This window comes from Alexandromys fortis, unplaced genomic scaffold, assembly GCF_014885135.2.
Source record: "Alexandromys fortis isolate MF-2015 unplaced genomic scaffold, M_Fortis_MF-2015_v1.1 scaffold_322, whole genome shotgun sequence".
Classification (NCBI taxonomy): domain Eukaryota; kingdom Metazoa; phylum Chordata; class Mammalia; order Rodentia; family Cricetidae; genus Alexandromys; species Alexandromys fortis.
This window is the reverse complement of record NW_026068222.1, coordinates 623,746-651,499: the sequence shown is the minus strand read 5'-3', so window position 1 is coordinate 651,499 and position 27,754 is coordinate 623,746. Positions and strand designations below refer to the sequence as shown.

Below are 27,754 nucleotides of genomic sequence, written 5' to 3'. Positions count from 1 at the left end.
CCACAGGGCAGGGAACCCTGACTGCTCTTTGGGCTGATGAGGGAGGGGGAGTTGGTTGGGGAAGGGGGGGAGAATGGGAGGCGGTGGTGGGGAGGAGACAGAAATCTTTAATAAATAAATTAGATAAATAAATAGATAGATAGATAAATAAATAAATAAAAGAGGATTCTACCATGGCCCTTAGAACACACAGTGGTACAAACTGACTTTGGGGAATTCAAATGTCTAAAATGTTAGACAGCCTTCTCACTACATCTTTAACCAGGGAAATAAAATACAAAATCTCAAAGGGCCTTCAAATTACTAAAAAGGGAGAAATGATGTCAGAATACTTTTAAATGGCATTAGATATGTAAATATTACAAAACTGAGCATAAATGATTTTACAGCTATGTTTTCAAGGACTTCACCCAATGCCAAAATACTATCTATATCCCATAATTCACTTCAGATTTCATTTTTAATCATATTACAGGGTAACCACAACCTTTATTTATGACAGCACAGATGTCACATTCAAAAGTTAGTCATTTTGTGAAAACTTCTAATCAACTCTGAAAAATGTTAGTGTCTTGATCCTTTACAGTCATACAACATGGTGGTATAATGAGAAAGTCACAACTTGTATTGTAGTGACTTGTTTACTGAAGGAAATTGAGAAATTCAAGGTTAAATTATAAAAGGATTATTACCATAGACCTCCAAGTTGACATGGTATAGATAGCAACAAAGAGCTAGAATCTCTGCTAAATGTGCATATGATCAATAAAGAAGCAAAGATGGTCAAATGTTTATATAATTATAAACAAAGGTTGTAACTCAACAGCTCAGTTCATAAAAAGCTTCAGGTTATAGTGATAATAAAATTTAGTGGAAAGAAATGATTGAGATGGGTAAGTTGGTTACTGAAAAGAGAGAGGGAGATTTTGGCACTGTAGAGAATGCACCAGAGTGTGGATTTCAAGTCTTCTTAGGTCCTGAACACGGCTGTTTTGGTCTCTTTTCCAGTATCTGAAATAAAATACAAAGATTGTTTAAGACTGAAGAATTTATTTTGCTACTCAGGTCAGTTCAAGGACACAGTCCATAGTGACAGGTCAGTTCAAGGACACAGTCCATAGTGACAGGTCAGTTCAAGGACACAGTCCATCATGACAGGTCAGTTCAAGGACACAGTCCATAGTGACAGGTCAGTTCAAGGACACAGTCCATCATGACAGGTCAGTTCAAGGACACAGTCCATAGTGACAGGTCAGTTCAAGGACACAGTCCATAGTGACAGGTCAGTTCAAGGACACAGTCCATCATGACAGGTCAGTTCAAGGACACAGTCCATAGTGACAGGTCAGTTCAAGGACACAGTCCATCATGACAGGTCAGTTCAAGGACACAGTCCATAGTGACAGGTCAGTTCAAGGACACAGTCCATAGTGACAGGTCAGTTCAAGGACACAGTCCATCATGACAGGTCAGTTCAAGGACACAGTCCATAGTGACAGGTCAGTTCAAGGACACAGTCCATCATGACAGGTCAGTTCAAGGACACAGTCCATAGTGACAGGTCAGTTCAAGGACACAGTCCATAGTGACAGGTCAGTTCAAGGACACAGTCCATCATGACAGGTCAGTTCAAGGACACAGTCCATCATGATAGGTCAGTTCAAGGACACAGTTCATAGTGACAGGTCAGTTCAAGGACACAGTCCATCATGACAGGTCAGTTCAAGGACACAGTCCATCATGATAGGTCAGTTCAAGGACACAGTTCATAGTGACAGGTCAGTTCAAGGACACAGTCCATCATGACAGGTCAGTTCAAGGACACAGTCCATCACGATAGGTCAGTTCAGGGACACAGTCCATCATGATAGGTCGGTCACAGAGGCAGAGACTTAAGCTGCTGTCACATTTCATCCACAGTCAGAAAGCAGAGCTGTTGCTGTTTGTGCTCAGCTCACTTTGTCTTTCTGGTGCAGTCCATGACCCAAGCTCAGGAGATGGTTCCCACCTTAATGAACTTTGCCAAGATAATCTCTGACAGGTAAGCCCAGAGGCTCATCTCTCAAGTGATTCTAGATTTCAAAGTTGACAATTAAGATTAACCATCATAATAGTGACACAGCAACTATACAAACTAATGATTCCGATGGCCAATTAGAAAGCGATACAGAAATGCTTCCCCTTAGGATGGAGGATTCCCACCACTCACTTTTTCTCTATTAAAATGTATATAAAGTATATTATCTTATGGGTGTATTTTTGGAAAGAGTATATACATGATAAATTGTAAATTATATTTCAGAAAGTTAACTGATCCTTAAACTCACATTTACCCAAGGATAGTAGAGTTAAGAAGGCTTTTCTTTAAAAAGGGGAATGTAGATTGGGAGAGCAGCAGAACCACTGAGGATGTTTCCTAAAACACGAGGACATTTTGTCAAAAGGAAAGAACTGCACTTGGATGGTGAAGCCCTAACTAGAAGCATGCATGACCTGGGAATGACACAATCTAAGGCTTAGTTTTCTCATTCCTAAGGCAGAAACAACCCAGAAAGAACCTTACCTTATTTTACTTCCTTTTTGGTGTCAAATGAATGTGTGTGGCTTTGTATTGAAACAAAATGTAACAAAAAATGTCACATCTCTATATATTACCTACTAGTTACAGCTTATTCAGCCCTAAGAACCTAGCTATTTCAAGATAAAGCAAATGAATAGCAAAGAAACATACCTTTCCTCCCAATATATGTCAGTTTCTTTATGTATAATATATATTTAAGACTTTACAAAAAGGAAAATAAGTATTTTCAGGCAAAAGAAAGGTTTCATATAGAAAATTTAAATGATATAAATGATGTAGTCCAATCTGCCCTTTGATTTCAGATTAAAGTCTATGATAAATGATACTAATAAAATTATATTTGTACTGACTTTCCATGGTTTTCATATTTCCAGATTTTATATTTCAAATATCACTACCCAAAGTATCTCTTGGAAAACAAAATATGGAAAGTTTTCATGTTTTTTTTTGGTGCAATGTGTTACAATGTACAAGAGCACATGCCAAATTCTATTTAACAAAAACACAAAACAGAAATTGGGGCTTAAATCAGTTTTAAGGAAATTCAGGAGTTGGAGATTAGTTTAACCATGTTATGTAATAACTGAGGTGGTGATGAAATGAAGAATGAGAATAAGACAAAGCAAGAGAGGTGAGAAAGAAAGACAAGAAGAAAGAGGAGACAAAAAAACAAATCAAATGAAGAAAAATTCATGGTTTCAATAATAATGTGGAAGATGTATAGTGCTTTTCAACTGTACTCTAAATCTTTCATCCTCATTCATTAATTTATCCTATTTACAAATACTAACTGTGTCATGATGTGGGAGTGTCATATATCAATCTGTTGATTTCATTGGCTGAGCAATAAAGAAACTGCTTGGCTTAGCTTAGAGCATAGATGGGAGGAGGAAACAGAATAGAATTCTGGGTGGAAGAGGAAGTGAGGTCAGACTCTGCTCTGCTCCAAAAGAGACGCCATGCTCAGCTCTCCCCGGTAGACGCAATAGCTCTGCTCTCTGAGGCACACGCGATGAAGATGGACATAGGCTAGAATCTTCCTGGTAAGCGCACCTGGGGTGCTTACAAACATTACTAGAAATGGGCTAGTCCAGGTGCGAGAATTAGCCTGTAAGGGCTAGAGTTCATGGGCCAAGCAGTTAAATGAATACAGTTTGTGTGTTGTTATTTCGGGCATGAGCTAGCCAAGCGGCTGGGGTGTTGGGGACGCAGCCCCGCCGCTCCATATTTCAACAGTGTCAGGTACAAAAGACATAATGTGACTGTTTGTCATATTATCTATACCAGTAACCCTGTGACATGAAAAAAAAATAAATTTACTTATCTCAAAAGTGGAATATTTAACAGCACAAGATATAATATAGTTGGTGAATCCAAGAAGACCGATTGAATCAAAGCCCCAGCTTTGGATCTTTGCTCCGCCATTTAAAACTCATACCCAGGGAAGTTGACTTAAGTTCTCCAAGCCTCAGTGTTGTCATTATAAAAGAACTATAATCCTTGCACAAATGCATGGGGACTTTGTGAGGCTAAGGTGAGTTAATGTGTACTGGGCCCTTGGCACTCAGTCGGATACACTGGGCAAATGTTGGCAAGCGGCACGAATAGGCACAGACACGGGAAGAAACCTTTAAACATGGAGACTACAAGCACTGTGTCTCATTGTGGTTCTGCCATTAATTTGCTGCATGACCTTTATAAAGGTCACTGTCTCATGGCTTTCTCCTCTGTTTTAGAAGTTTGAGTATACACAGCCTGTAAGACTGACTTGACTTGGGATGCCAATTATAAGTTCAGCATTCCCTTGAGGCACTCTTAGAGTTGCAAATTTACAGGACTTGAAACAGTGAAAGTTTGGAGACTCACAGCTAAGGTTTCTTAAAACTAAAGAATACCAATAAAAAGGTGTCAAGCGAAACTATGTATGGGGCAGAGTCAAAGTAATACCTAAGCACAAGCTGCCACCTGCTCCCTCCCAGGAAAAACATTGACAGCCTCCTCTCTCAGAACCAAAGTATCACAAAGTACATGGACTGTGTCCAAAAGAGAAGCTCACCCCAGTCTTGCTCATCAGTGTTTGTTGGGGATTCATCGTCCACTGGTCAAATTGTTCAGGTATTGTGGAAATCAAGCATATGGGACTTTCTGGTATGGCTCAACCCTTCCAGGTAAACAGAGGTTCTCTTAGGCAGGACATTCAAAGAACTTAAAGAGGTACCCCAGAGTAACAGGCAGGCCTATCTTTGGTCAAGATTAATTTTTTTTTATTATATACTGTGAAAAGATGGACTTTCAGCCCTAACTCTTACCCAATAGCCTGCAAACACTTATTGACTAGAATCTGCAATAAGAGATGAATTCTACACAGCCGAAAAAATAATGACATCTTGAATTTTGCAGGAAAATGGATGGAGATAGAACACAGAAAGACAATTATCACATGTACTCACTCATAAGTGGTTTTTAAATATAAAGCAAAGAAAACCATCCCACAAACCACAATCCCAGAGAACATAGACAACAATAAGGACACTAAGGGAGACTTACATAGATCTAAACTACATGGGAAGTAGAAAGTAGAAAAAGACAAGATCACCTGAGTAAATTGGGAGCATGGGGACCTTGGGGGAGGGTGGAAGGGGGAGGGGAGAGGCAGGGAGGGAAGCAGAGAAAAATGTAGAGCTCAATAAAAATCAATAAAAAAATAAAAGATTGTAATAGCCGAGGGTGGGGGGAAAGAGATGAATTCTTCGCATGGACTCAAACATACATCACATATGTTCATTCTGTAAGGTAAATATCTTTCTATTCTCTGTTACTGTTTCAGTTTCTCTGAGATGAATTTAATCAAACTACTGGTTTTTCCTCTAAATCAACCCTTAGCGGGTTCTAACAAGTAGTATGAAAGGGACGGGTAAATGGAAGTTTCTGTCCCACCTGCAACTGAAGCACGCTTAATAAAAAATCAGAGAGAGAAACTGGAGTTCAACCTGAAGACCCAAAAAGCAAAGCAACCAGCCACTGGCTCTTACCTCAACCTCAGTATGAAATGGCTTTCCTGCCTCTAGCAATCTCAGAATGAGACTGTGTCTGAGAGCTGTCTTCTCTCGTTTTATTATTCTTTCTAGGGTTGGGATTGAAGGCGTGCATCACTGGGATTAAAGGCAGGCACTTCTTGGTTTCTATGGCAACTAGTGTGGCTACTGGGATTCAAGGTGTGTGCTACCACTGCCTGGTCTGTAAGGCTGACCAGTGGGGATCTTTCACTCTCTGATTGTCAGGCAAGCTTTATTTACTACAATACATTAAAATGCCAGTACAGGGGTGGTGTTTCTCGGGTAAAACACAGCTCCACCAGGGTAGGACTGTCAGACCAGACACAGCTTTACTGGCTTATGCTTTGTCGGTGTGGGGGGTGGGGGTGATTTCACATTACAAAAGATAATGACTTGCAAAGGCTAAAACATTGCTTATCTGGCTACTCACTGTGTGTGGGGGGGGAGGGGCAGGAAACTCTTGACCTAGTGTACCCTTATGATTTATAGCCTCCAGAAAATGCATTTACAACGTGACCTTCCACTCCCCTGATATACCACTGAAACACAACCTTATACCTCATCCTTCTCCTGTGTACAAACATGCTACAATATTATACAGCTTAGAGTCTAGGCACTGAGTGACTCCTTCAAAGGGAGACTGTGGTACTGTTCTGGAAAATGTCTTTCCAAAAGGAACAAGAGAATATCATACTTCCAAGGTCAACTTCCCAGTCAGTGAAGATACCCAGACAGTAATGCTCTAAGCTTGTAACTTGTGTCTCCAAACTGGCAACTCTATCAGAAAGGCTCTTTCTTTTTAGCCAGCCTTCTAGGTACTGTAGAATATGATTTGTGTAGCATAGTGAAAAGAAAGTAGAGCCTGTGAAATAGCTGAGGAAGGTTAAGGAGGAGAAGTTCAAGCTTAACAAGAGGCAAATTTTGCTCACAGACAGGCAAAAGTCAAGACATACTAAGATGACCTCCTTGGAGTTTAAATATGAATCTGGTAGCAATAGAATTGGTATAGGAGCAAATGCAGGAAATGCAAAGTATAAACATGGTCAACTCAAGTTCTATCGACATCAGTCTCCTTGCTGTCTGTTTCTGCAGTGTGTGAAGAAACACAGAAAGCAATTCAGGAAGCTGCAGAGGTTGAGCTGGGGAGGAATATAAAGAGAGGAGCAGGACGTTTTGGCTTATGAAGTACTGGTAGGATTGACTTACACTCTCACTATGATCATTACTGCAGACAGAAATAGAGGTCTGAATCTCCTTTGAACTTCACTCTTTTAAAGTTGAGTTCCTCTGCATGAAGAGATGACCACAATACAGAATTTTTTTCTTCAACTTTAGAGCATGCCAGAGAAACACAATCAGATCCTTCAGTTTTCTGCTTCCCCTAAATTAATGTCTAATAATCATGTAAAATTGATTTTCAAGAAGCCTTGACATACTGGGCACAGGTGGTCACACCTTGACACTGAGCAAAGATGACTGCCAGAGTCAGGACTTTTGTCCATAAACTCTGATAATATGTATAATTAAGTTTGTCATGTATTGATATCAAGTTGTGCCCTGTTCTTAGTTCTCTATATTGCACAAAACAGGGACTTTCAGGCTGTGTCTTACCCTAGGTCACTCCATTTTTTTTCCTTTTTGAATTTAAAGATAATTTTATCATTTCCCCCTTCTCTTTCCTTCCTCGAGCCTTTCTCCTGTATTCCAATTCCCCCACCCTCTTTCAAATTTGTGATCGCTGTTTCTTTAATTATTGTTACAAACAAGACCCAAATAAGGGCAACACAACAGACATGCTGGTGTGAAAGTGGAATCTCATGGTACCTCAACCATACACAAAGAACTTTAGCTAACTCCATTTTATAAACAACATTTTTACAGTGTAGAGGAATTTTCACAGACATACAACACCTGTTGAGCACCACCCACGAGGCACAGACTGACAAGTAACTTGTTTCTAAAAGTGAAAAATATCACACTATAGATGTATCTATTTAGAGCCACATGGACACAGAGCTGTGCTAAAATCAGAGCAGAGAAATTGCATCCAAGAATTAATAAAATACCTCAGATTTGCGAAAGAGTGTGGTAATCTTATCTGAGGCCCACAAAAGAGAAAACCTAACACTGTGTTGGCCAGTTTCCTGCCATCTGACCACTCAGAGTGAGTGCCAAGGGACAGACAGACACAGAACTTTTGACTGTCCCAAAGGACTCAGCTCTGATTGGTCCCGTTAATGATGTGGGCTACTCAAATTGCTGGCCACTCATTTGTCCACTTAAATTAGATTCTGTCCTTTACCTCTGATCCTCCATGGTCCTGCACCTGCTCTATATGTTTTAACCCCAAGGCGGGACTCAAATCTGAACCTGTAGTTTGACCCTATGTTGTGTTCTGTGTATAATCCCTGAAGGGTTCACTTTACACCTCCACCAGCCTTTTGCCTCTGTTTCCAAGGTAAGCCTCTTTAACCCCTTTACTACTATTATGGCTTTTAAAAACTGGTTCTAGATATGATATAATCTCCAAATTTACATATATTGATATTTCTGTGTGATGTGCCAGGTGCAGTCTATGACAGTATTAGCAGTTAAGATTAAAATAAGAGAACCTGTGTTTGCCGGCAGTCAGATATCAAGGGAAATCTACAATCCTTGGCAAATTTCAACCAAGAAAACCAATATAGCTTGCGAATTTAATGTTATTCAATAAACTCTGACATTTTGAAAGCACCACATATGACTTCCTGTGTTTCTGACATAGCATGCTTACAATACTATGTAAGGCATGAAGGCTGGTAAGTTCCAAAATTGCAGCATGTCCTGTGCTTTGTCTCACAACACCATTGACACACTGCCTTCTACCTGATTGTATTACTGTCCAGATCATTGCCATCTTTTGTCTTTATTATCAAACCTCATGAATAATCCAGATACAGTGCCTTTATTTTTCTGTTTCATATATTCTCTGGGGTTATTTTGATTGGCTTCTACAGCCTAAGACTGAACCTATGATCCTTAGTCAATTGGGCAGATTTTGTGTAAAATGACTTTAATTCCCTACTCTCCCGGTGTCTATGCCTGTTATCGCATGCCTTTCTGAAGTTTTCCCTCTCAGGAAAGGGCACCTGTCTTCATTCTCCTTGACTGTGGGGTGTTCTAATATCTCACTTTGGATAACCTTAATACAGGTTAAGTGGTGATGTCCACTTCTTTTTCTAGGTCTTAGCTACATTTTATTTTCTAGTCTCTCATTCTTAAAAGGTCAGTCAAGCCTGTGAGAAGATGAATTTAGTCATCTACCTCACTTTGGTCAACTTCTAGCCAACATCCAATAATCAGTAAACTTCTATTGATCCACCTGCTTGACACAGATGACCCAGCAAAACCATTCAAGACCAGTGCAGAGCTGAAATAGCTGTGGTTTACTGAAAAACAATAATAAGTAGCTTGTTTTAACTAACAGAATTTGAAATAGTCTATTAACTACAGTAACTAAACTGTATTCTTGAAATGTACTAATAACAACAGCACACCCAATTAACTAGTAGGTTAGTAGATTGTCTGTTTTTTCTATATACATTTGATGAAATAAATTCTTGTTAATCAATCTATAATCAATACAAAAACGTTTTTCCTCTTAATTTAGTACACATTTTTTACTCCTTCAGTCAAGCTACTTTTACCAGAAGAAAAGTCAAAAATGTCCTAGTCTTAGTTGAATAATTTATTTACGTTTCCTCCCAAGCACATCTACAGTGAAATTAGTTTAGTATTTGATAAATGTCACTGCCATTTGTTGCAACTGTCTGTTCTGAAAGTATGTGAACAATTGCTTTGTGAACTTGATGACAAAGTGTTATATTTATAGGCCTTTCACTCATTATTCATTTGTTAAGTCAAATTTTAGTGAATGGTTTTAAATTATTTTAACTTATTCTTCACTTATATTAGTTAGTTACTTGTCTAGTTCTATGACAAAAGCAACTTAAAGTAGGAAGGGTTTAGGTCGTAGAATATTAAAGATGTGTTATATTTGTTTATGCTGTGAAATATTTGTTTAGTAATGCAAAGATATGTTGCATTCTTTTATGTTACACTTGTTTAACTTTGTAAAGCTGAGTTACTTTGTCTAAGACACCTGGTCTAATAAGGAGCTGAATGGCCAATAGCTAGGCAGGCAAGGGATAGGCAGGGCTGGAAGGCAACAAGAATAAATGGAAGAAGAAAAAGAGAAGAGGCCAATTGAGGAGCAAGAAAAGAAGGAAAAGGGACATCAGGGGCCAGTCACCCAGCTATACATTAAACCACAGGCTTGAAGTAAAGAAGGGTATATAGAATAGAGAAAGATAAGAGCCCAGAGGCAAAAGTTAGATGGAATAATTTATGTTTAGAAAAACTGTCTAGAAATAAGCCAAGCAAGGGCCAGCTGTTCTTACTTAAGAAATGGTAAGTTTCAGTGTGATTATTTAGAAACTTTAACCCCAAAGAGTAAAGAGTTAAAAAAAATTATTTTGCTTACATGTCCAGGAAGGTATGACAGCTACAAGAGCAGAAGGCTGGTCACATGGTCACATGCCTTCACAGTCAGGAAACATATAGCAATCACTGCTCTAGCTCCGGGAATGCTGCAGCCCATGTCTAGGGTGGGTCTTCCTGTGATAATTAACATGCTCTAGATAATCCCTCACACAGATGCCCACAGATCTGTTTCCATAGTAATTCTAAACCTAAGTAATTTGACAGCTAAGATTAACAATCATATCACCATGCTGAAAAATCTAAATATTAAGACATATTAATTCATTAACTCACGTTTGCATTTATACTTCAATAATATATGTATATGTAGAAATTACCATGAAGTTCTTTTAAAGATCTATGAAAAGAAAGGAAATAGAATATCAGGTATGTATCATGGTAATTACAGAGCAAGACATCCATGGTAAAATGTTCTGTATTGATACAAGACTTCAGTCCTCGAAGGGAACATTTGAGCAACAGACGATGTTGAACCTCTTTCAAGCAATCACTGAACTAGGCCAGGTAACAGGATATTCAAATTACATATTTACAATGTTTAATATAAATTTAAATGTTTCTTTTTTTTTAGATTGAGATACATTTAGAATCTGTACTATTTAAAAATACTTAATGAAGCATGACCAAACTCCTTTTCTTCTTTTCCTATGCAGTATTATAACTGTGCAAGTTTGAATGAATTGATCACTGCTGTGGAATCATTAATATATACTAGTATGCATTCTGATTACTTTTAAAGAAATTTGATGCTAGTTAGTGATAAGCAGCTGGGAGCATCAAGACATGATTGATTTAATGGGCATAACATTTCTAGACATCGACCAGGGGAATTAGACTCATTCATTCCAAAATGAAGACTCTGAAATCTCCCATTTAGCATTGTCTGTCTCAGACTACTACAAGAGAAGACTGAAGGGAGACACACTAAAGCCCATAGTTACCCTGATTAAGCAAAATCAAGTTATTTCACAGAATGATGAATCTGATCACTTCAAAAAAGTGATTCTGTGGCACCTGTAAACAGCTCTCTAGGGGTGGCTAACTACGCCTTAATAGTTGGCCATTTTCAAGAAAATCTTTGTAGTCAATCTACATAATTCATGTAACTTCTGTCAGATGACTTCTGGCACTAAAATGGGAGATTATATTGCTCAAAAAGTGAGCAAATGCTATTTAATGTATAATTAGAGTTCATCGCTGTCAAAGTAATTTAGAGTTGTGATTTTTTTTATGAAAGCTGAATTCATGCAATTGGCAAAGACTAAAATTACTATAATTGTATTTCACTCTGATTACAGAAATCCAACAAGTCAACCAACCAAGAAAACTAAAATGAGATACTTTAAAACATTACACCAAACATCAAGGTCAAACTTTTCTAGGTTGTAGTAACCAGCTATAACGATGCTAGAAGACACATCAGATCAGTTACTTAATGGCTCAGTTCACACCTCAAATGCATTGGTTCCTACAACACAAGCAATGTTGTGAAGTGTTTCAAGAACAGGGTGCTGCTTACAATTGCTACATGGCTAAGGAAATTGTGCATAATACCCCCCAAAAGACTCTCAAGAACTAAATAATCAGTGCGATAAAATAGTTCCAATCCTGAGAAAAGAGTCACTTATATGGATAAGCAGGGAAGGGATGGAGGAAGGGAAGTGGAAAAAATGTATAGTTCAATAAAAACAATAAAACACCACCCCAAACTACTTTATGACTTATTCTATTTCATACAACATAGTCTACTATGCAAATTCTTGTTGCATGGGGAGCTGAGTGGCCCTTTGCTTGTCCCAGCCACCCGGCTAACTTACACCCAAAATAACCACACAGAAATTGTATCAATCAAATCACTGCCTGGCCCATTATCTCCAGCGCCCCATTGGCCAACTCTCACATCCTGATTTAAGCCATTTCCAAAAGTCTGTATATTACCACAAGGTTGTGGCTTACTGGGAAAGATTCTAACCAGTGTTTGTCTCAGGCAGGAGAACCATAGTGCCTCCATGAGAGCTCTCTCTGTCCTTCTTCCCAGCATTTAGTTCTGTCTACTCCGCCTACCCAAGTTCTGCCCTATCAAAAGGCCAAGGCAGTTTCTTTATTCAACCAATAAAAGCAACACATAAACAGAAGGATCTTCTACACCAAGTTCTAACAGTGTCTGGTTAGTTATCAATTTCATGAATTCTCTAAGATGAAAGACATTGTCTAACTTGTCACTGTAGTCATGAGGGGTTATGCTTTCTTTAAAGTCTGACATTTAGCCATGTGTAGTAGTACACACCTATAATCTCAGTACTCAGAAGACAGAAGCAGGAGAATCTCTGTTACTTCATGGCCAACTTAGTCTACATAGTAATTTCCAGGTCACTCAGGGTTACACATTAAGGTCTTGTCTCAAAATTACTAGATAAATATCTGATGTTAAAGACTTGTTGCTGTATTCATTAGGCATAAATCAAGGCCAAACATACTGGGACCATCGTAGAATTTTCATGTTAAATAATTGACTACATTTGCACTATTTTTTCCACTGTGTTACCCAGATTAGCTCATTGGCACCAGATCAGATGCTCAACAACTTAAATGATTTTGCATGCTTTTAGACTATTTAGTTAGTTAGTTTTCCATTCAAAAATTTACACTTCCTCCCCTCCTCCCATTCCCCTCCTACTCCCCAACTCACTCTCCTCCCTCCCCCATATGTCCTTAAGAAAGGGCAGGAAACCCTGCCCTGTGGGAAGTCCAAGGCCCTCCCTCCTACATCCAGGACTAGTAAGTTTTGCATCCAAATAGACTAGGGTCCCAAAAAACCAGTTTGTGCTGTAGAAACGAGTCCCAGTGCCTTTATCAATGGCTTCTCAGTCAGCCCCCATTGTCAGCCACATTCAGAGAGTCCAGTTTGATTGCATGCTCATTCAGTCCTGGTCTAGCTGGATTTGATGAGCTCCCATTCAAACAGGCACACTGTCTCAGTGGATGCACCAGCCCCTCATGGTCTAGACTTCCTTGCTCATCTTATCCCTCCTGCTCTTCAACTGAACCTTGGGAGCTCAGTTCATTGCTCTGATAAGGGTCTTTGTCTCTATCTCCATCCGTTGCCAGATGAATGATAGCCTATGCTGGAGAGGATGTGGAGTAAGAACACTCATCCATTGCTGGTGGGAATGCAAACTTGTGCAGCCACTTTGGAAATCAGTGTGGCGATTTCTCAGGAAAATGGAAATCAGTCTACTCCAGGATCCAGCAATACTCTTGGGAATATACCCAAATGATGCCCTATCATACTACAAAAGCATTTGTTCAACTATGTTCATAGAAGCATTATTTGTAATAGCCAGAACCTGGAAACAACCTAGATTCCCCTCAGTGGAAGAATGGATAAAGAAAGGGTGGAATATATACACATTAGAGTACTACTCAGCTGTAAAAAATAATGACATTTTGAATTTTGCATGCAAATGGATGGAAAAAGAAAACACTTTACTGAGTGAGATAACCCAGACCCAAAAAGATGAATATGGTATGTACTCACTCATTAGTGGACTCTAGCCATAAATAAAGGACATTAAGCCTATAGTTCACAAGCCTAGAGAAGCCAAATAACAAGGTGAACCCAAAGAAAAACATAAATAGATCCTCCTGGCAATTGGAAGCAAATAAGATTGCCGGGCAAAAGTTGGGAGCATGGGGGTGGGGGTGGGGTTGGGGGAAGGGGAGAGGAAGAGAGAAAAGGGATAAAGGAAAGACTGGAGAGAGCTTGGGGGAGTGGGAGGGTAGAGATGAAGGCTGGGCAGGTATAGGAGCAGGGAAGAAGATATCTACATTAAGGGAGCCATTTTAGGGTTGGCAAGAGACTTGGCTCTAGAGGGGATCCCAGGTCCCCAGGTAGGTCCTTAGGCAGCAGAGGAGAGGGTGCCTGAACTGGCCTTACCCCTCTATCACACTAATGATTATCTTGAATATCACCATAGACTATTTTTTAAAGTTTTTACAATTTGTAAATTGGAATCTGCTTTAATTTTAACTTATTCTCCTTGGCTTTTCTTTTTCTTACTGTGGAAGACTTTCTATTGCTGTTTGTATGTTATTTTCATTTTGGGAACTTCCTTTATTTTTTAAGAGGTCAGCAAGAAACAATTTCTCTTAATTTTCCATCATCTGGTAATGTCTTCATTTACTCTTCACATCTGTGGGGTAGTTTCACAGGTATGAGATTCGATGTTAACTATTTTGGATTTTTTTTTCTCATTTAGCATTTAAAAGATAATTTCTCCATTTTGGCCTCCACTGTTATTAAGAATAAATAAATACATTTAATAAAAGGTTTCATTTTTTTCATACAAAATGTAACATTTTCCTGTGGTTTTAAAAGTATTGTTTCTTGGGGTCTGGAGAGATGGTTCAGTGGTTAAGAGCACTTATAGCTCTTACGGAGGTTCCAGGCTTACTTTACAGTACCATACAGAGACTTAAAACTGTCTGGTACTACAGTTCTTAGAGATCCAATGGTTCTTTTATTTTCTGGCTCCTTGGGCACCCAGGCATTCACATGGTGCACATAAGTACATGCAGGAAAAACACTCAAACACATAAAATGAAAACAAATCTTTTAAAAAGTATTGTTTTCTTATTTCTTAGTTTTAAACCATTTGATTATGACACATCCTAGTGTGTATTTCTTAGGAATATTTCCTAACCGAGCTCTCTGACGACGCAAAAATTCCCAATCAAGCCAAATCGAAACAAACCGAATTAAGAAATATCCAGGTTTAATGGAAGGTCTGCGCTCTCGGGTGGCCCCGAGAGGGAAACCGGGAAGCCACAGAAATGGGACCCGCAGGAGGAAGAAAGGGGGACCACGTGTTCTTCTTTTGGGGGATCACTTAAGTACCCTGGGGAGTGGTCCTGACCCCACCCCCAGGGAGGGGTCAGCATCTGGCCTGCTGGGATTTGAAGTCCAGACCAGGCCTGGGGGCTGAGATAGATGCTGGGGACTGGGGCCTAGGCTCCCAGCCTAACATTCCAGACTCTTTGGCTATGGGGGTGACAGAAAATTGGAATGGTATTTATGACAAACACTTAGGCTCTCTTGGGAACATAGGGCGTAGACTCAAATCTGGCTACTTCCTGTGGTATGGGTCTGCGTGGGGAAGGGGAGAGCCAGGTGTCCACGTTTAGTGGAGTGTGGCTGGAAAGGTATCCCATGAACTGTCATCCCGGAGAAGGCAGGCAGCTGCTCCTTGGGGGAGATGAGAAGGCAGGTGGCTAGGAAAAAAAAATTGTTATTGATGAGGAGCAGGTAGGCCCTTCATTGTGGCAACCTGGAAAACCGGAGGGTGGAAGGTCCTGTCTGCTGGACAGACCAAGTGTCTTGAGCAGGTGCCTGCTTGAGCCTGGAGAGATGGTACCAGCATGGATGTCCCAAGAGCTTGGCAGCTGAGGGTGTGGTGAGGATTAGTGTGTGAGGTCCTGTCCTTAAGAGGGAGAGGTAGGGTAGGTACCCGACAGTGGAGGAGTTTGAACTGGGAGGTGATGGTTAAGGAGAAAGGGCTTGCCATAAAGCAACTCAAATGGGCTCAGGCCCGTAGGGGAACACGGGGTGGCCCTGAGGTGAGGGCCAAGACAACCTGAATTCAGTGGAGAGCTTGTTAGGTTGTTGTTTGATGAGTCCCATTGTCCAGGAGATGTGAGCTTCTGACACGAGCTCCATGACTCTGAGCCACCGTATCTGCTGTTTCCCTGGAGACTGGAAACACTTCTATCCATCCTGTAAAAGTGTCCACAAGTGTTAAGAGACAACGAAGATTTTATGAGTAGGCATACAGGTGAAATTAACCTGCCAGTCTTTGCCCGGTTGGTGTCCATGAAGCTGGTGTATGTGGAGAGCTCCTTGTGGGCTGGCCTGGGCACACGTCTGGCAGGAGCAGTGAACCTGTAAAATAGAATCTTGGAGATGGGTGGGGTTAAAAGGGGCTCCAAGAAGTGAAACAAAGCTTTGGGGAAGCGGCTAAGGATATCTCCACCCAGTAAATGTGCTGGGCAAGCAGATATCGATAAGAAAGAATGAGAGAAAAAAATTGTCCTGCAAGAATGCAGGGCAGTGACAAATTTTTAAGTGGGGATGAACAGGTCCCGTCTACCCCCATAGCTGAAATTGGTGAGGGAAACTTAAGGCCCGAGTGAAAAGTAATGGACTTACCACCACTTGTAGCATGACCCTAGGCCAGGAGAGGGTTACGGGATATACCTCATTTGGGCAGCATCAATCTTCTGCAAAGCTGAGACGTTTGAAGGCTGGAACAGTTTCACTTGCCGATGGTGATGAGGCCGGACCTCCGTGGCTTGGCATAGAGGACAAGCCCGCACAGGGGCATTGTGATTTCCAGTGTCCAGGTTGCTGGCAGATAGGGCACAACCTCGGAGCAGCTGTAGTGCAATATCGTGCCATGTGACCATTTAGGTCACATTTGATAGAGCCCTGTGATTGACTTCCCTTGCCCCCCTTCCTGTGACCTTAGGGCAGCTGGTAAGACCCGGGCCTGTAGATTGTAGCTTTGTCCGTGGGAAGACTCAGCTGATTTTTTTGGGCATTAAAACTTTAAAGGCCATTTTCACCAATTCCCATATAGGAGTTTGGGGACCATCCTCAACTTTATTTTTCTAAAATCTGGTACTGACTGAGGAAGCAAAATGATTAGTAGAAAAGGAAGCTAGCCACTTTTTTACCTGAGATGGATTTGAAAGAGAAAATGGAGCAGGGGAGGGACTAGCCCAGTGCACAGAGGGGGTTCAGGAGTGGAGTAGTGAAGTAGGAGGGGGAGGGGAAGGTGGAAGTTGACCTTGAACCTCCAAATTGGGAAAGGGAGGGGAAAGAATGCAGCACCACCAGAAGGGGTTGGGAAAGTGGGCTTAAGAGAGTGGGGGAGGGGCCAGTGCCTCAGGCAGCAAGGTGTTGAGACTGGCTAAAGGGGGGAGGGGCGAGAGCACAAAGACCAAAAAACCATGGACAAAAAACCATATATATGTAAGTTTTGTTCATTTGTATCAGGCAGGCTGAATTTAAAAGATTTTTTTTTTTTTTTTTTTTTTTTTTTTTTGTAAGAGGCTTACAGGGCCAAAAACAGACCTGGCTTTGAACTGGAAATGCCAGTTAGAGTCTATGCCCAACCACGTGGCCTAAATCCATTTCAGAGCGTCCTCCAAAGTGGCTCTTAGGTCCAAAAGGGGTCGAGGAGATTGAATGCCCAGCGTCCTGGTACAAACAGATCTCCGCCTCAGCCAACCCCGATCCCGCAGGATTAACCACAACCTTACTGGAGTTCCCAGCGTGAGCTCACAACTTCAATGGAAATCCGAAAACGACAAAAATAAGCACGAATGGGTCCCCCCAAACCCTATAGCATAGACAAGAAAAGGAACTCAACAAGATGCAGCCACTGCAGCCCAGAAGCCGGTTTTAAGCGTGGTGTAGAGAGCTCGGAACTGCAGACTAGGGGCCTTTCAGCACAAGCCCTGCCACGTAGAAAGGACCTGCCCTAGCTCGGTGGGAACCGCCAAATGTTAGGAATATTTCCTAACCGAGCTCTCTGACGACGCAAAAATTCCCAATCAAGCCAAATCAAAACAAACCGAATTAAGAAATATTCAGGTTTAGTGGAAGATCTGCGCTCTTGGGTGGCCCCGAGGGGGAAACCGGGAAGCCACAGAAATGGGACCCGCAGGAGGAAGAAAGGGGGACCACTTGTTCTTCTTTTGGGGGATCACTTAAGTACCCTGGGGAGTGGTCCTGACCCCACCCCCAGGGAGGGGTCAGCATCTGGCCTGCTGGGATTTGAAGTCCAGACCAGGCCTGAAGGCTGAGATAGATGCCAGGGACTGAGGCCTAGACTCCCAGCCTAACACCCTGTATGTGGTTTGATCAGGTTCTTGAACCTGTAGATTTTTTTTCTTTCTTTGTTTTTTTTTTTCTTCCAAACTTTCGTTTATTATGTTTTTCTCTTACTTATCTGTCCGTTCTGTCTGTTCCACTGTTTCTACCACTTGGATGATTCCAGTTTAGATACTTTGTTCTGTGAAAGGTCAATCTTTAAGTCCACTTTCTCTGCCCTTTCATCCTTATACTGTTGAGTGTATCCAGTCAGACTGACATATGTAAGTCCTCCTGAAAATCTCCATATAAATTTTACTATTCACCTGTAGTGGGAGGCCGCTTGTTTGTTTCATGGCCACACAGACCCAGGAAAAAAAATCACACAGAAACTGTATTAATTAAATCACCGCTTGGCTAATTACTTAAGCATATTGCTAGCTAGCTTTTACATCTAGAATTAATCCATCTCCATTATTTTACCACAAGGCTCACTGCCTATGGGTAGGTTTTACCATATCTGTCTCTAGCAGCAGCTCCATGGCTCCTGACTCTGCCTCCTTTCTCCCAGCATTCAGTTTAGTTTTCCCTACTTAGCTCTGCTCTACCCTATCAGGCCAAGCCAGTTTCTTTATTAACCAATGGTATTCACACCAGACCGAGGGGAATCTCACGTCACTCCCCTGAAATTTTCTCTTCTTTCCCTTTCATCCTTTTATTTTAACATCAAGACACTTTGCAATTGACGTTTAATCTCTATCATGCTTGTTTATAATTCTTATCATATAATTCTAATATCTGGATCCTGTTGTCATCTGCAGAATTTTTTTATGTGAACACAATAAGATTATAAATTTCTTGGATTCTTATGATAAAGAATTTTTAAGAACAGTCTAGTTATTTTGAAAGGATTCTGTTGTTTCTGTGCTATTTTCCTTCTCATGGTCTCTTTTCTTTAGGTTTTGTATAATTTTTATCTTCTTGCATGAACTTTGAGCTTTGGTGAGGCTAACAGGTCTTTCTGAACACACTGGTGCTGTAGAGGGTCCTACTTGGGGTTTCTTGGTGTCGTGGGAGAGAAATAATGAAAGATGCTTGCTTCAGCGTTCGTTTTTCTTCAGATGCATGGTATACAAAAAATGAATTTTAACATAGTTACATAGAAATTTATCTTGTTCATCTTTCTTTTCACATTGATTGTGCCTATATTGGTATGTGTAACATTTATGAAAATTTTCTCTATCTTGAAGTTATCAATTGTCTATATATTTTAGTAAAACTTTTAATGTTTTCTCTTCACATTTTTACATTACCTTTTAAACAATGATTTTAAAGATATATTTCTAATTTTTTAAACAAATTGTTGACTAATTTATAGAACTGATCTTGTCACATCAATTTAGTATGATACTGAAATGTCTCGTCACTGTAGCCAAACAAGATTTAAATAGAGATAGTAAATGGGGAAAAAAATCTACTGATGGCTACATAAAACCCCCAAGGATTCTACAAAACCATTTTCATAACTAATAAAGCATGCTCCTATGGTTGTCAGACAAAAGATAAAGGAGCAATATACTATCTGTCTGTCTGTCTGTCTGTCTGTCTATCTAGCATCTCTATCCATTTCTATCTACCTCGAATGTCTGTCTGTCTGTCTGCCTGCCTATCACTATCTGTTTTTCAGACCCATGGAGCTAATACTAGACTCACTGGATTCCTGCTCCTTATGTATCAAAGGCTGGCCTTAAACTCCTGATCCTGCTTCTATACCCCAAGTCCTGGTGATACACCATTGCCTATTCACGTGTTAATTTTGTAAGGATATCACCTGTACCCAGTGATCTATCTACTCTTAAATCTATGTTCAAAATTTACAAAGAGTAATAATGCATGGCCTCTCTCTTCTGCTGCTGCTGCTGTACAAAAGAGCATAGTGTGGTGCAGACACAAATGAAGGAAGGAGAAATAAACACAGAGATATGATCAGTGAACTTCTGACCAAACAGAAATGTTGTTAAAGAAGAATTGATAGTCTTTTTAGTAAAGGGTGCTGAAGCAAGGAATTACCCTCTCCGAAATCCATACATTAAATGAGACTGCTATCTAAACCACATAACCCACACCATGAAAACTGATTCAAAATGGCCAACAGACCTACAAAATAACTTGTTTAGAATCCATGTAGGAAAAAAGCATTTCAGCCTAGCAATGGGCAAATAATTTTTAGACTTGACATCAAAAGTAAGATCCATAAAAGGAAAAAAAAAAAGTAAATTGATTTGGGTCCATAGGTTTTAAGGCTCAATGCATAAAACATGGCAACCGTTTGTGATGTAATAATGATTGATGACACAACTGTATAGCTGAAAGGAACTGAACACATGATTTAACTTCTACTTAATAAATTTTCACTTGTTGCTTCTATAATATATTCGAATATTTTTCAAACTTTTCTGTTGCAAGTTATCATTTATGACTTGAAAAAGGAGATATGATTCTTTGTGTTGGCTAGGTTAAATGATAAAACAGAACAAAAACAAAGTTAGTAAAAAAAAACCTAGAAGCCTGGTTATTTATTGAGAAAAGAGAACTTGACTAATTTCTTTTATGGTTGATAGAGACATAAGGGTGTGGGTTCTCATGAACGGGTGACTAGATACAAGGATGGAAATGCAGGATCCAGTTTGGTATGCATTTTTCTTAAGCAGTTAGGGAATAGAGATCATATTTTGGATTATTAATTATATTATATGTGTAAACAGAATACATGTGTGCTTCCTTATCCAAAAAGAAAATCCAATAAACAAATCAAAAGGAATGAACCTGCTTATTAGAGTAAAACATAATAAACACCAAGATATTCAAATCATAGGCCACATTACATGTAACTGACAAGTAGCAGAAACCCACCCCAATTATCAATTGTTCCACGGTGAACAGGGGAAATAAAAGTTCTCACTACTCTAAAACCCTCCCTGCTGTAGTCGGTGCCCTGAGCTAAAATTATCCCTAGGCTCTCTCTCTGTAACCCCAATTGATGTCATCACTGGGAAAACAGCAGGAAACTGAAGGAAACAGCTCCTGCGTTAAGTCTGATATAATTACTTTTTCAAAAGCCCAAGTATCCTGTTCTCTTGTTGACAGGGAAAAAACAAGCTTTGCAAGTGAGGAGGCTGACAGACTTCAGGAAGCTGTTGGGGGCATGGGTCCTCTGGCATAGCATGGAAGGAAAACTTGCAAAACTAAGCTAACCAGGAGCAAAGATAAACTGGAAGAGACATATAGGCTTTGGGTGCCACATGTAATACCACAGAGCAAGTTAGTAACTATACCTAGTTGAACTAGAACCTATCAATAAATATTTTGCTTTACTTTCCCCCCCAAATCTCCAAATAAAAGACAAGAGGAAGAATGTCTCTTTCACAGAGGTCTTAGTCACAGCTGCATTCATAGAGGATATCAGCAAGAAATGTATTTGGCCTGTTCTACCTCCTGTGTACAGCTACCTAGACAAGGTCACCAAAGAAAGTGGGACCAATGATTGGAAAAAGATACTTGCAATGCTCATCACCGAAGCAGGGGGAATAGAGTATATGTCGCGTTTCTGCAAGCTGACATGAAAACAGCCAATTGATTTTCATAGTTGGTCAAAATTCACTGTTGTTTTTAGAGAAAAAAAAAAGAAGCATGTTTAACTGGGCCTGCAATGAGCTGACAGAGTGGATGAAAATATTCAAACATCTTCCCAGTTGCCACCAAACTCGGGTGGAGCCGTCCACAGAGGTAGAGAGAACAAGGGGATGGAGTGTCAACAAAAGAGCTAGCCTTTGGAAGTCAGAGTTGGCCACGGAAGCACTGCTGGGAGAAGGGCTTCTCTTTCTCCTTTTTCTGATTCACAGTCTGGTCCTTTTCCCTGCTGGAGGAACACTTTAAACAACATGGATAATCACAAACCAGGGAAATGCTGAGGCTCCTCACCCACAGCTCGACTCCTGTTAATGTCATTAGGAATTCTACCCGCTCACTTCCCTAATAGTTGAAGTTAAATCAAACACATTCCAGAAGTCAGACTTTGGCAGTGTAAACTCCCACGAATCAGGAAGAGCTAGGATTGGCAAACTTATCAGATGGCATCCCCAGTCTTACAGCCCCCAAACTCTGAGGAGGTTAGAGAAGGAAATTCGAGATTTAATATATGAAATGTGCTGTCTTAAATCACCACCACTAATTTTCCCAAGACAAACTTTATTGGAGGCAGCAAGCAGCTCACTGAAAGGGTAGGGTCATGCCTTCATCCCACCACTGCCCTTCGAAGACAGGAGTATCCTGAGCACCAGTCAGAAGCAGGCACACAGCACAGTCGCACATAAACTTCCTGGAGAGTGCCTGCAGCAGTTTTCTTCTCAATTACATTTGTTATCTTCTTTAACATACACTTTGGTTATATTTCGGGGAAAAATTAAACAAATAAAGAACAACTTGCCGCGAGTGAGAATAGTTTCCCCAGAGTTAGGAAATGACACAGCTGCCCTTTTCTTTGAAGGGATTCTTGTCTTCTGGGATTCCCTTCACCAGAGGATCCTCTCCAGAACGTTCTTCAATATAGTTCTTTATTTCTTCAGAGCATTTAGACACCTGAAGTTTCAAAAAAGGGAGGGGGGAATCAAAAGAAACAAATTAGGTCAAGAATATTGTTCTTTGCTGCAGGCTTTTTGGAAGTTGTTAAAATTTCGTGAATAAGATTTAATTTTTAAAAATAATGTTTTAACTATATATTTATCCCCCTGGATATTGGAAGTAGTCAAGATTGCTGGGCAAAAGTTTGGGAACTGGGGGGTGGGGTGGGATGGAAGAAAGGGGAGATAAGGAGAGACAAGTGAGAAGGGGAGGATGGAGAGAGCTTGGGGGAATGGGATGGTTGGGATAATGGAAGGTTGGATATGGGAGCAGGGAAGTATATATCTTAATTAAGGGAGCCATTTTAGGGTTGGCAAGAGCCTTGACTCTAGAGGGGTTCCCAGGGGTCCAGAGAGATGTACCCAACTAGTTCCTTGGGCAGCTGGGGAGAGAGAGCCTGAAATGGCCCTATCCTATAGCCATACTGATGAATATCTTGCATATCACCATAGAACCTTCATCTGGCGATGGATGGAGATAGAGACAGAGAGACCCACATTGGATCAATGGACTGAGCTGCCAAGGTCCAAATGAGGAACAGAAGGAGGGAGAACATGAGCAAGGAAGTCAGGACTGCGAGGGGTGCCCACCCACTGAAACGGTGGGGCTGATCTATTGGGAGATCACCAAGACCAGCTGGACTGGGACTGAAAATGCATGGGATAAAACCGGACTCTCTGAATATGGTGGACAATGAGGGCTGCTGAGAAGCCAAGGACAATGGCACTGGGTTTTGCTCCTACTGCATGTACTGGCTTTGTGGGAGCCTAGCCTGTTTGGATGCTCACCTTCCTGGACCTGGATGTAGCGGGGAGGACCTTGGACTGCCCACAGGGCAGGGAACCCTGACTGCTCTTTGGGCTGGAGAGGGAGGGGGGAATTTTTAATTAAAAAAATTTAATAAAAAAATAAAATTAAAAAATGTTTTAAAACTTCTTCCTATGCTCTAAGATTTTTATTTTATTCTATTTGTATATGTGATACAATCTGTGAGAAAAGAACTTTAATTATTCAAGAAGCAAATGCTTGAAAGCCATTGTAGGAATAGTTTATCCATGAAAATTTCTGTTCATGTGTCACGTGATTTCGGTCCTCTCTGAAATACACTTGTAACAAACCTATCTTCAAATTCTCTCCATGACAGTTAGCTGTCAGTCGCCCGTCACCGTTCTCACACAGACGCTTATGCCACACCCCAGAACTCCGTGTAGTCGCCGAAGGGGCGGGAAAAGGCTCACTGGCACTGACATATTTGTCCTCCCGTCTCCCTTTAAACCATGCCTCAGAATTCCTTTGACCACTATGGCGATGATTATAATAAAGGCTTTTCTAGGGGGATTGTAGGGTTATATGAGATTCTGCATTTAGAGAATCAGCTTAAACTTTTCTTCCACTGGGAAAAGATTAAATAGTTTTTTTTTTTTCAAAAATTCTGCCAGTAAGAGACAAGTTTCAATTTTATAAAAAATAAATAAATAAATAAAGGAGAGTAAGTGGGAAATGAAAAGTAAGAGTCACTAAACATAAAGGTCTGTTTTGAGAGTAAGAAGTCTGAAGTAACATGGGTACTATCAACAACAGTTTGTGACTTAAATTAGTACCCTTTGAGAGAGTCTCACTAAACATGTTTACATATCTCTCCAAACATGCACACTTATTTATAAATAAGTATAGGTACCATAGTGTTAATACATCATACACAAATATGAAACATAACCTAGTAATTATAAAAGAATGAGATTCAAAAATAAACAGAAGTAGAAACCTCATTATATGATTTTTTTCCTTCTCATAACTGAAAGCCCTGCTCGCATGGCAGTGTGTAGAACCCACTGGTCCAAACCTTAAAACTAGGTCAAACAGTGACAGCGATTAAAATGTGATAATAAATGGTATCCTGCCAAGAATCTGACTATTGCTGGCACTCATAGTGTGTGTGTTTTAAAGGAATTCTCAGTGCTGATAAACGGAGTGTTAAAACCTGGAGTCTACGGGTCCAGTGAAACATCTGGATAAGATCCATGTTCCCCACTGTTCCTGCAGAAGCTTTTACACTGGGCTTCTGAAAATGTCAGTAATCTCCAAAAGTGGATAATTGCTCCTTCTGTGATGGAGAGGACATATCTGACCCCTAATTAGTTAGCTGCAGTCAGATGTGATATGTGAATGGGCTTGAGCACTACCCCAGGCGTCAACAGTGATTGACGGGATAACATGGAGGGCACCCCAGAAAGACTCTGGAGGGACCTGCATTGTGGTTCTCTGTGGTGTTGAAGAAGGAATTAGTTAGCCTCTCTGGGACTGAAGTGCTTCTCTTCGCTCAAGTGACGGCTCCAGTGGTATCTAAGAGCCACAGTGCTCACCTGGCACTAATAGAGAGAGACCTCTGTGCGTCATGCTGAAAACGAAATGTTTGAGAACGCTGCAGTGTGAGATGGCCCCTCTAGGAATCCAGGAACGATCACCCTAAGTCTTTCTGTCTTCCCTGAACTTAGAAACTTAGAGTTTCTGGAGTTGGAAAAGCTGTTATGTCCTGTGTGCCCTGGGGTTGAGGTGATTCCGAGGGAGAAAGTGCACAAAAGAGATGCTTGTTTTTTACACTGGCACAACCAGGACCCTGCGGCAGAAACCAGTCCTTTCCTACACATCCCTGTAACTTCTACCCAGTGATGCTAACTACACAAACAGCTCAACTTTGCAAAGGCAAAAGATTATTTCAGTATACGCAGTGCTGTCCCTCGGGCTAACACTTGCCAAACTCAGGGTTTTTGTCACCAGCCAAAACAGCCCTTCAAAGAAAGAAGATTGCTCTATGGTCCTCTCAAAGGCCCTATTCCTCGAATCACATGACCTACTTAAAGTTACATGTAAGGCAGATATCTCACTGTGGAATCTAGGAACAATGTCAATTTGTATGAGGCAAATAGCTAAATGGGGGGGGGGGCATAAAATGGTGAAACTCAAAAAGTTCCAGCCTCTTCTGAAGATCACCAAGGGATAGCAAAACTCTTGTGATGCGAGTTCGGAGTCTGTTTACTTATGCGCCTCATTTCCATTTCTTCTTTTATTTTTTTTAAATATTAAACTATAAACAAAGGGTAAAAATCAAAGAGTCCAGAGTGTGGCTCAGAGGTGACCACATATTCAATGCTCTGAGTTTGGGCCCCAGCATCCCAAAGTTTTAAAAATAAAATCAGTTCAAATTTTTCTTGATGAAGAGAAAAGAATAATTTTCTTAGAAATGACCAAATTATCTAAAAGCCTTTTTCTGAACTACAAGTTGCCAGACAGAATGAGAAGATGATTGTAAAAGGCTCCTACGACCAGCAAGAAACTGAAGTAAAACTCCCAAGTTTTTCATGGAGTTTCAGTGGAAACTCCAGAATATTTTTTTCATTTTCTGGCTAGGCTGGCATGGAACTCTTGACCCTCCTGCCTCCACTTCCTAAGTGCTTGGGAATTACAGAGGTAGACTGCCACACCCAGTCTGCACTCATTTTTTTTTTAAATTTGCAACCATATGTTCTTCAGTATAAATATAACTATGTTTATAAGCAAGTTCAGAAAACACTGTATTAGTCATTTGCATACTTACAAAAAGAGTTGAAAACTGCGTAAGATGTTCAAACAAATAACTGAAATTCAGGCAGTTTTTCCTAAAGCCCCCGTGGAGTCTTTGCAAAATCGAAGTTAACATGACTGGGAGGTTTCAAAATGTATTTTTAGAAGAACTCTTTAATTCCAGAATAGAAGCCAGCAGCCGTTTGGGGATTGCTTATGTTCTTTTTAGGCTATCTTGATGATATTTGACTTTATATTTCTTATTAATTACTGATTCATTAATTCCACCTTTAGCAACTTCCCCACATCATCTAACCGCTCCAGGCTTCTATAGAGAAGCTGCCAGAAGAAAACCAAACCAGTTAACTGTGGCATTCTGACCTCGTTAACATTTCTGAGACGGAATTTTGGAATAGCTGGCCACCTTACCTGTTGTCTCTGCAACTTCACTTCTTTGCGAAGTTGCTCAACCTCCATCTTTAGCTTTTCCTTTTCCGGCAGATCCTCGATGTGAAGGGCAGGCATCTTTGCCCCAGAACTGGGCCCAGGAATCACTTGTGCAAGGCAGCCACTGGAAGCTCCTAGAACCAGGACGCGTCCCCAAATATGCGCCGGCCCAGGCTATCCGTCCCCCATCCCCCCACCCCCTCGCAGGACGTGACTGGCTGGGGAACCTCCGCTCCCAGCTCCCCGGGGCCTCGGCTTCCTGCCCAAGCCTGCTCCCGATGGCCTTTCCCAGAGTCCGGGCAACCTCCAGGCCGCTTCTCCAGGCCCAGCAGCCCTGTATCCAGGCAGCTTGGCGAGAGTTAAGTATGAGACCTCCTCCTGGCTGTTCTGGGCAGGCTGCAGACTCTGCTGGACCACGGGCAGGCCTGGCGCTGGACCCTTGCCACACCCACGGGAGCTGCGGTTGGAGACAAAAGTTTTACTTTTGTTCCTTTATTTTTATTTTTAATTTATTTTGTGTGTGTGTGTGTGTCCCCGTCCAACTTACATCCGGATTTTGTTTAAAGGCAGGAAAAGGACACTACTCAACAGGAAATAACGGTCCTTCACCTCTCCAAGTTTTAAAAATACACAGTATGTACCTTTTCCATATACGTAATGGGGAAAGTGGATATTTGAAAAGGAGGGAAAAAGCGCAATGTGGAACTCAGCTAGGTCTCACAAGTTTCCACCAGAATTGTGTTGACACGTGTCACGTGGTTTGCTAAAGTTTAAAAGGCCTTTGACAAATATGCTTGGAGGAGAAAAGTAGTTTGAGATAAGAGTGTTTCCTGTTGCCAAATAACTATCTGCATTTTCACTTTTTGGTGGGAGTGGTGGGAGAAGTTTTGTAACCCCGAGAAGATAAAAAGACAAGACTAGAAAACTAACAGGAGTTAAAGCCCCCTCCAGAATTCCTCCCATTCCCCAAGACTTCCTAGTACACATCTACATGAAGGGGCAAGTTTCTTGCTT

At 40.9% G+C, this 27,754-nt stretch overlaps 1 protein-coding gene and 1 long non-coding RNA gene across 11 annotated transcripts; one reads left to right on the top strand and one right to left on the bottom strand.

Annotated features, from left to right (window-relative positions):
- Nucleotides 1-549: 549 nt before the first annotated feature.
- Gng11 (G protein subunit gamma 11) lies at nt 550-26,958 on the bottom strand. 2 transcript variants are annotated; one of them, XM_050130581.1, is made up of 3 exons: nt 26,723-26,958; nt 22,539-22,690; nt 550-1,011 (listed from the first exon to the last, which is right to left on the bottom strand). In XM_050130581.1, exons 1-2 carry the CDS (start codon nt 26,816-26,818, stop codon nt 22,565-22,567), a joined length of 222 nt encoding a protein of 73 aa, XP_049986538.1. In that variant the 5' UTR covers nt 26,819-26,958; the 3' UTR covers nt 550-1,011; nt 22,539-22,564. The 2 variants fall into 2 exon arrangements, with proteins under 2 accessions (XP_049986538.1, XP_049986537.1); XM_050130580.1 differs by lacking the exon at nt 550-1,011 and having other exon boundaries at nt 22,284-22,690.
- Nucleotides 979-2,692, top strand: LOC126493571 (uncharacterized). Of its 9 annotated transcripts, none has more exons than XR_007589828.1 (6): nt 979-1,096; nt 1,128-1,189; nt 1,221-1,344; nt 1,376-1,499; nt 1,531-1,623; nt 1,748-2,692. It is a non-coding gene; the product is annotated as an uncharacterized lncRNA (long non-coding RNA). The 9 variants fall into 9 exon arrangements; XR_007589834.1 differs by having other exon boundaries at nt 1,007-1,158; nt 1,190-1,313; nt 1,345-1,406; nt 1,438-1,499; XR_007589830.1 differs by having other exon boundaries at nt 1,007-1,158; nt 1,190-1,313; nt 1,345-1,499.
- Nucleotides 26,959-27,754: the final 796 nt, after the last annotated feature.

What these genes read in the sequence shown, in the direction of transcription:
- Gng11 (XM_050130581.1), bottom strand. Translation starts at nt 26,818, where the DNA reads ATGCCTGCCCTTCACATCGAGGATCTGCCGGAAAAGGAAAAGCTAAAG. An exon ending in TGAAGTTGCAGAGACAACAG is followed by an intron (nt 22,691 to 26,722) that starts GTAAGGTGGCCA and finishes TTGAAACTTCAG; the next exon opens with GTGTCTAAATGCTCTGAAGA.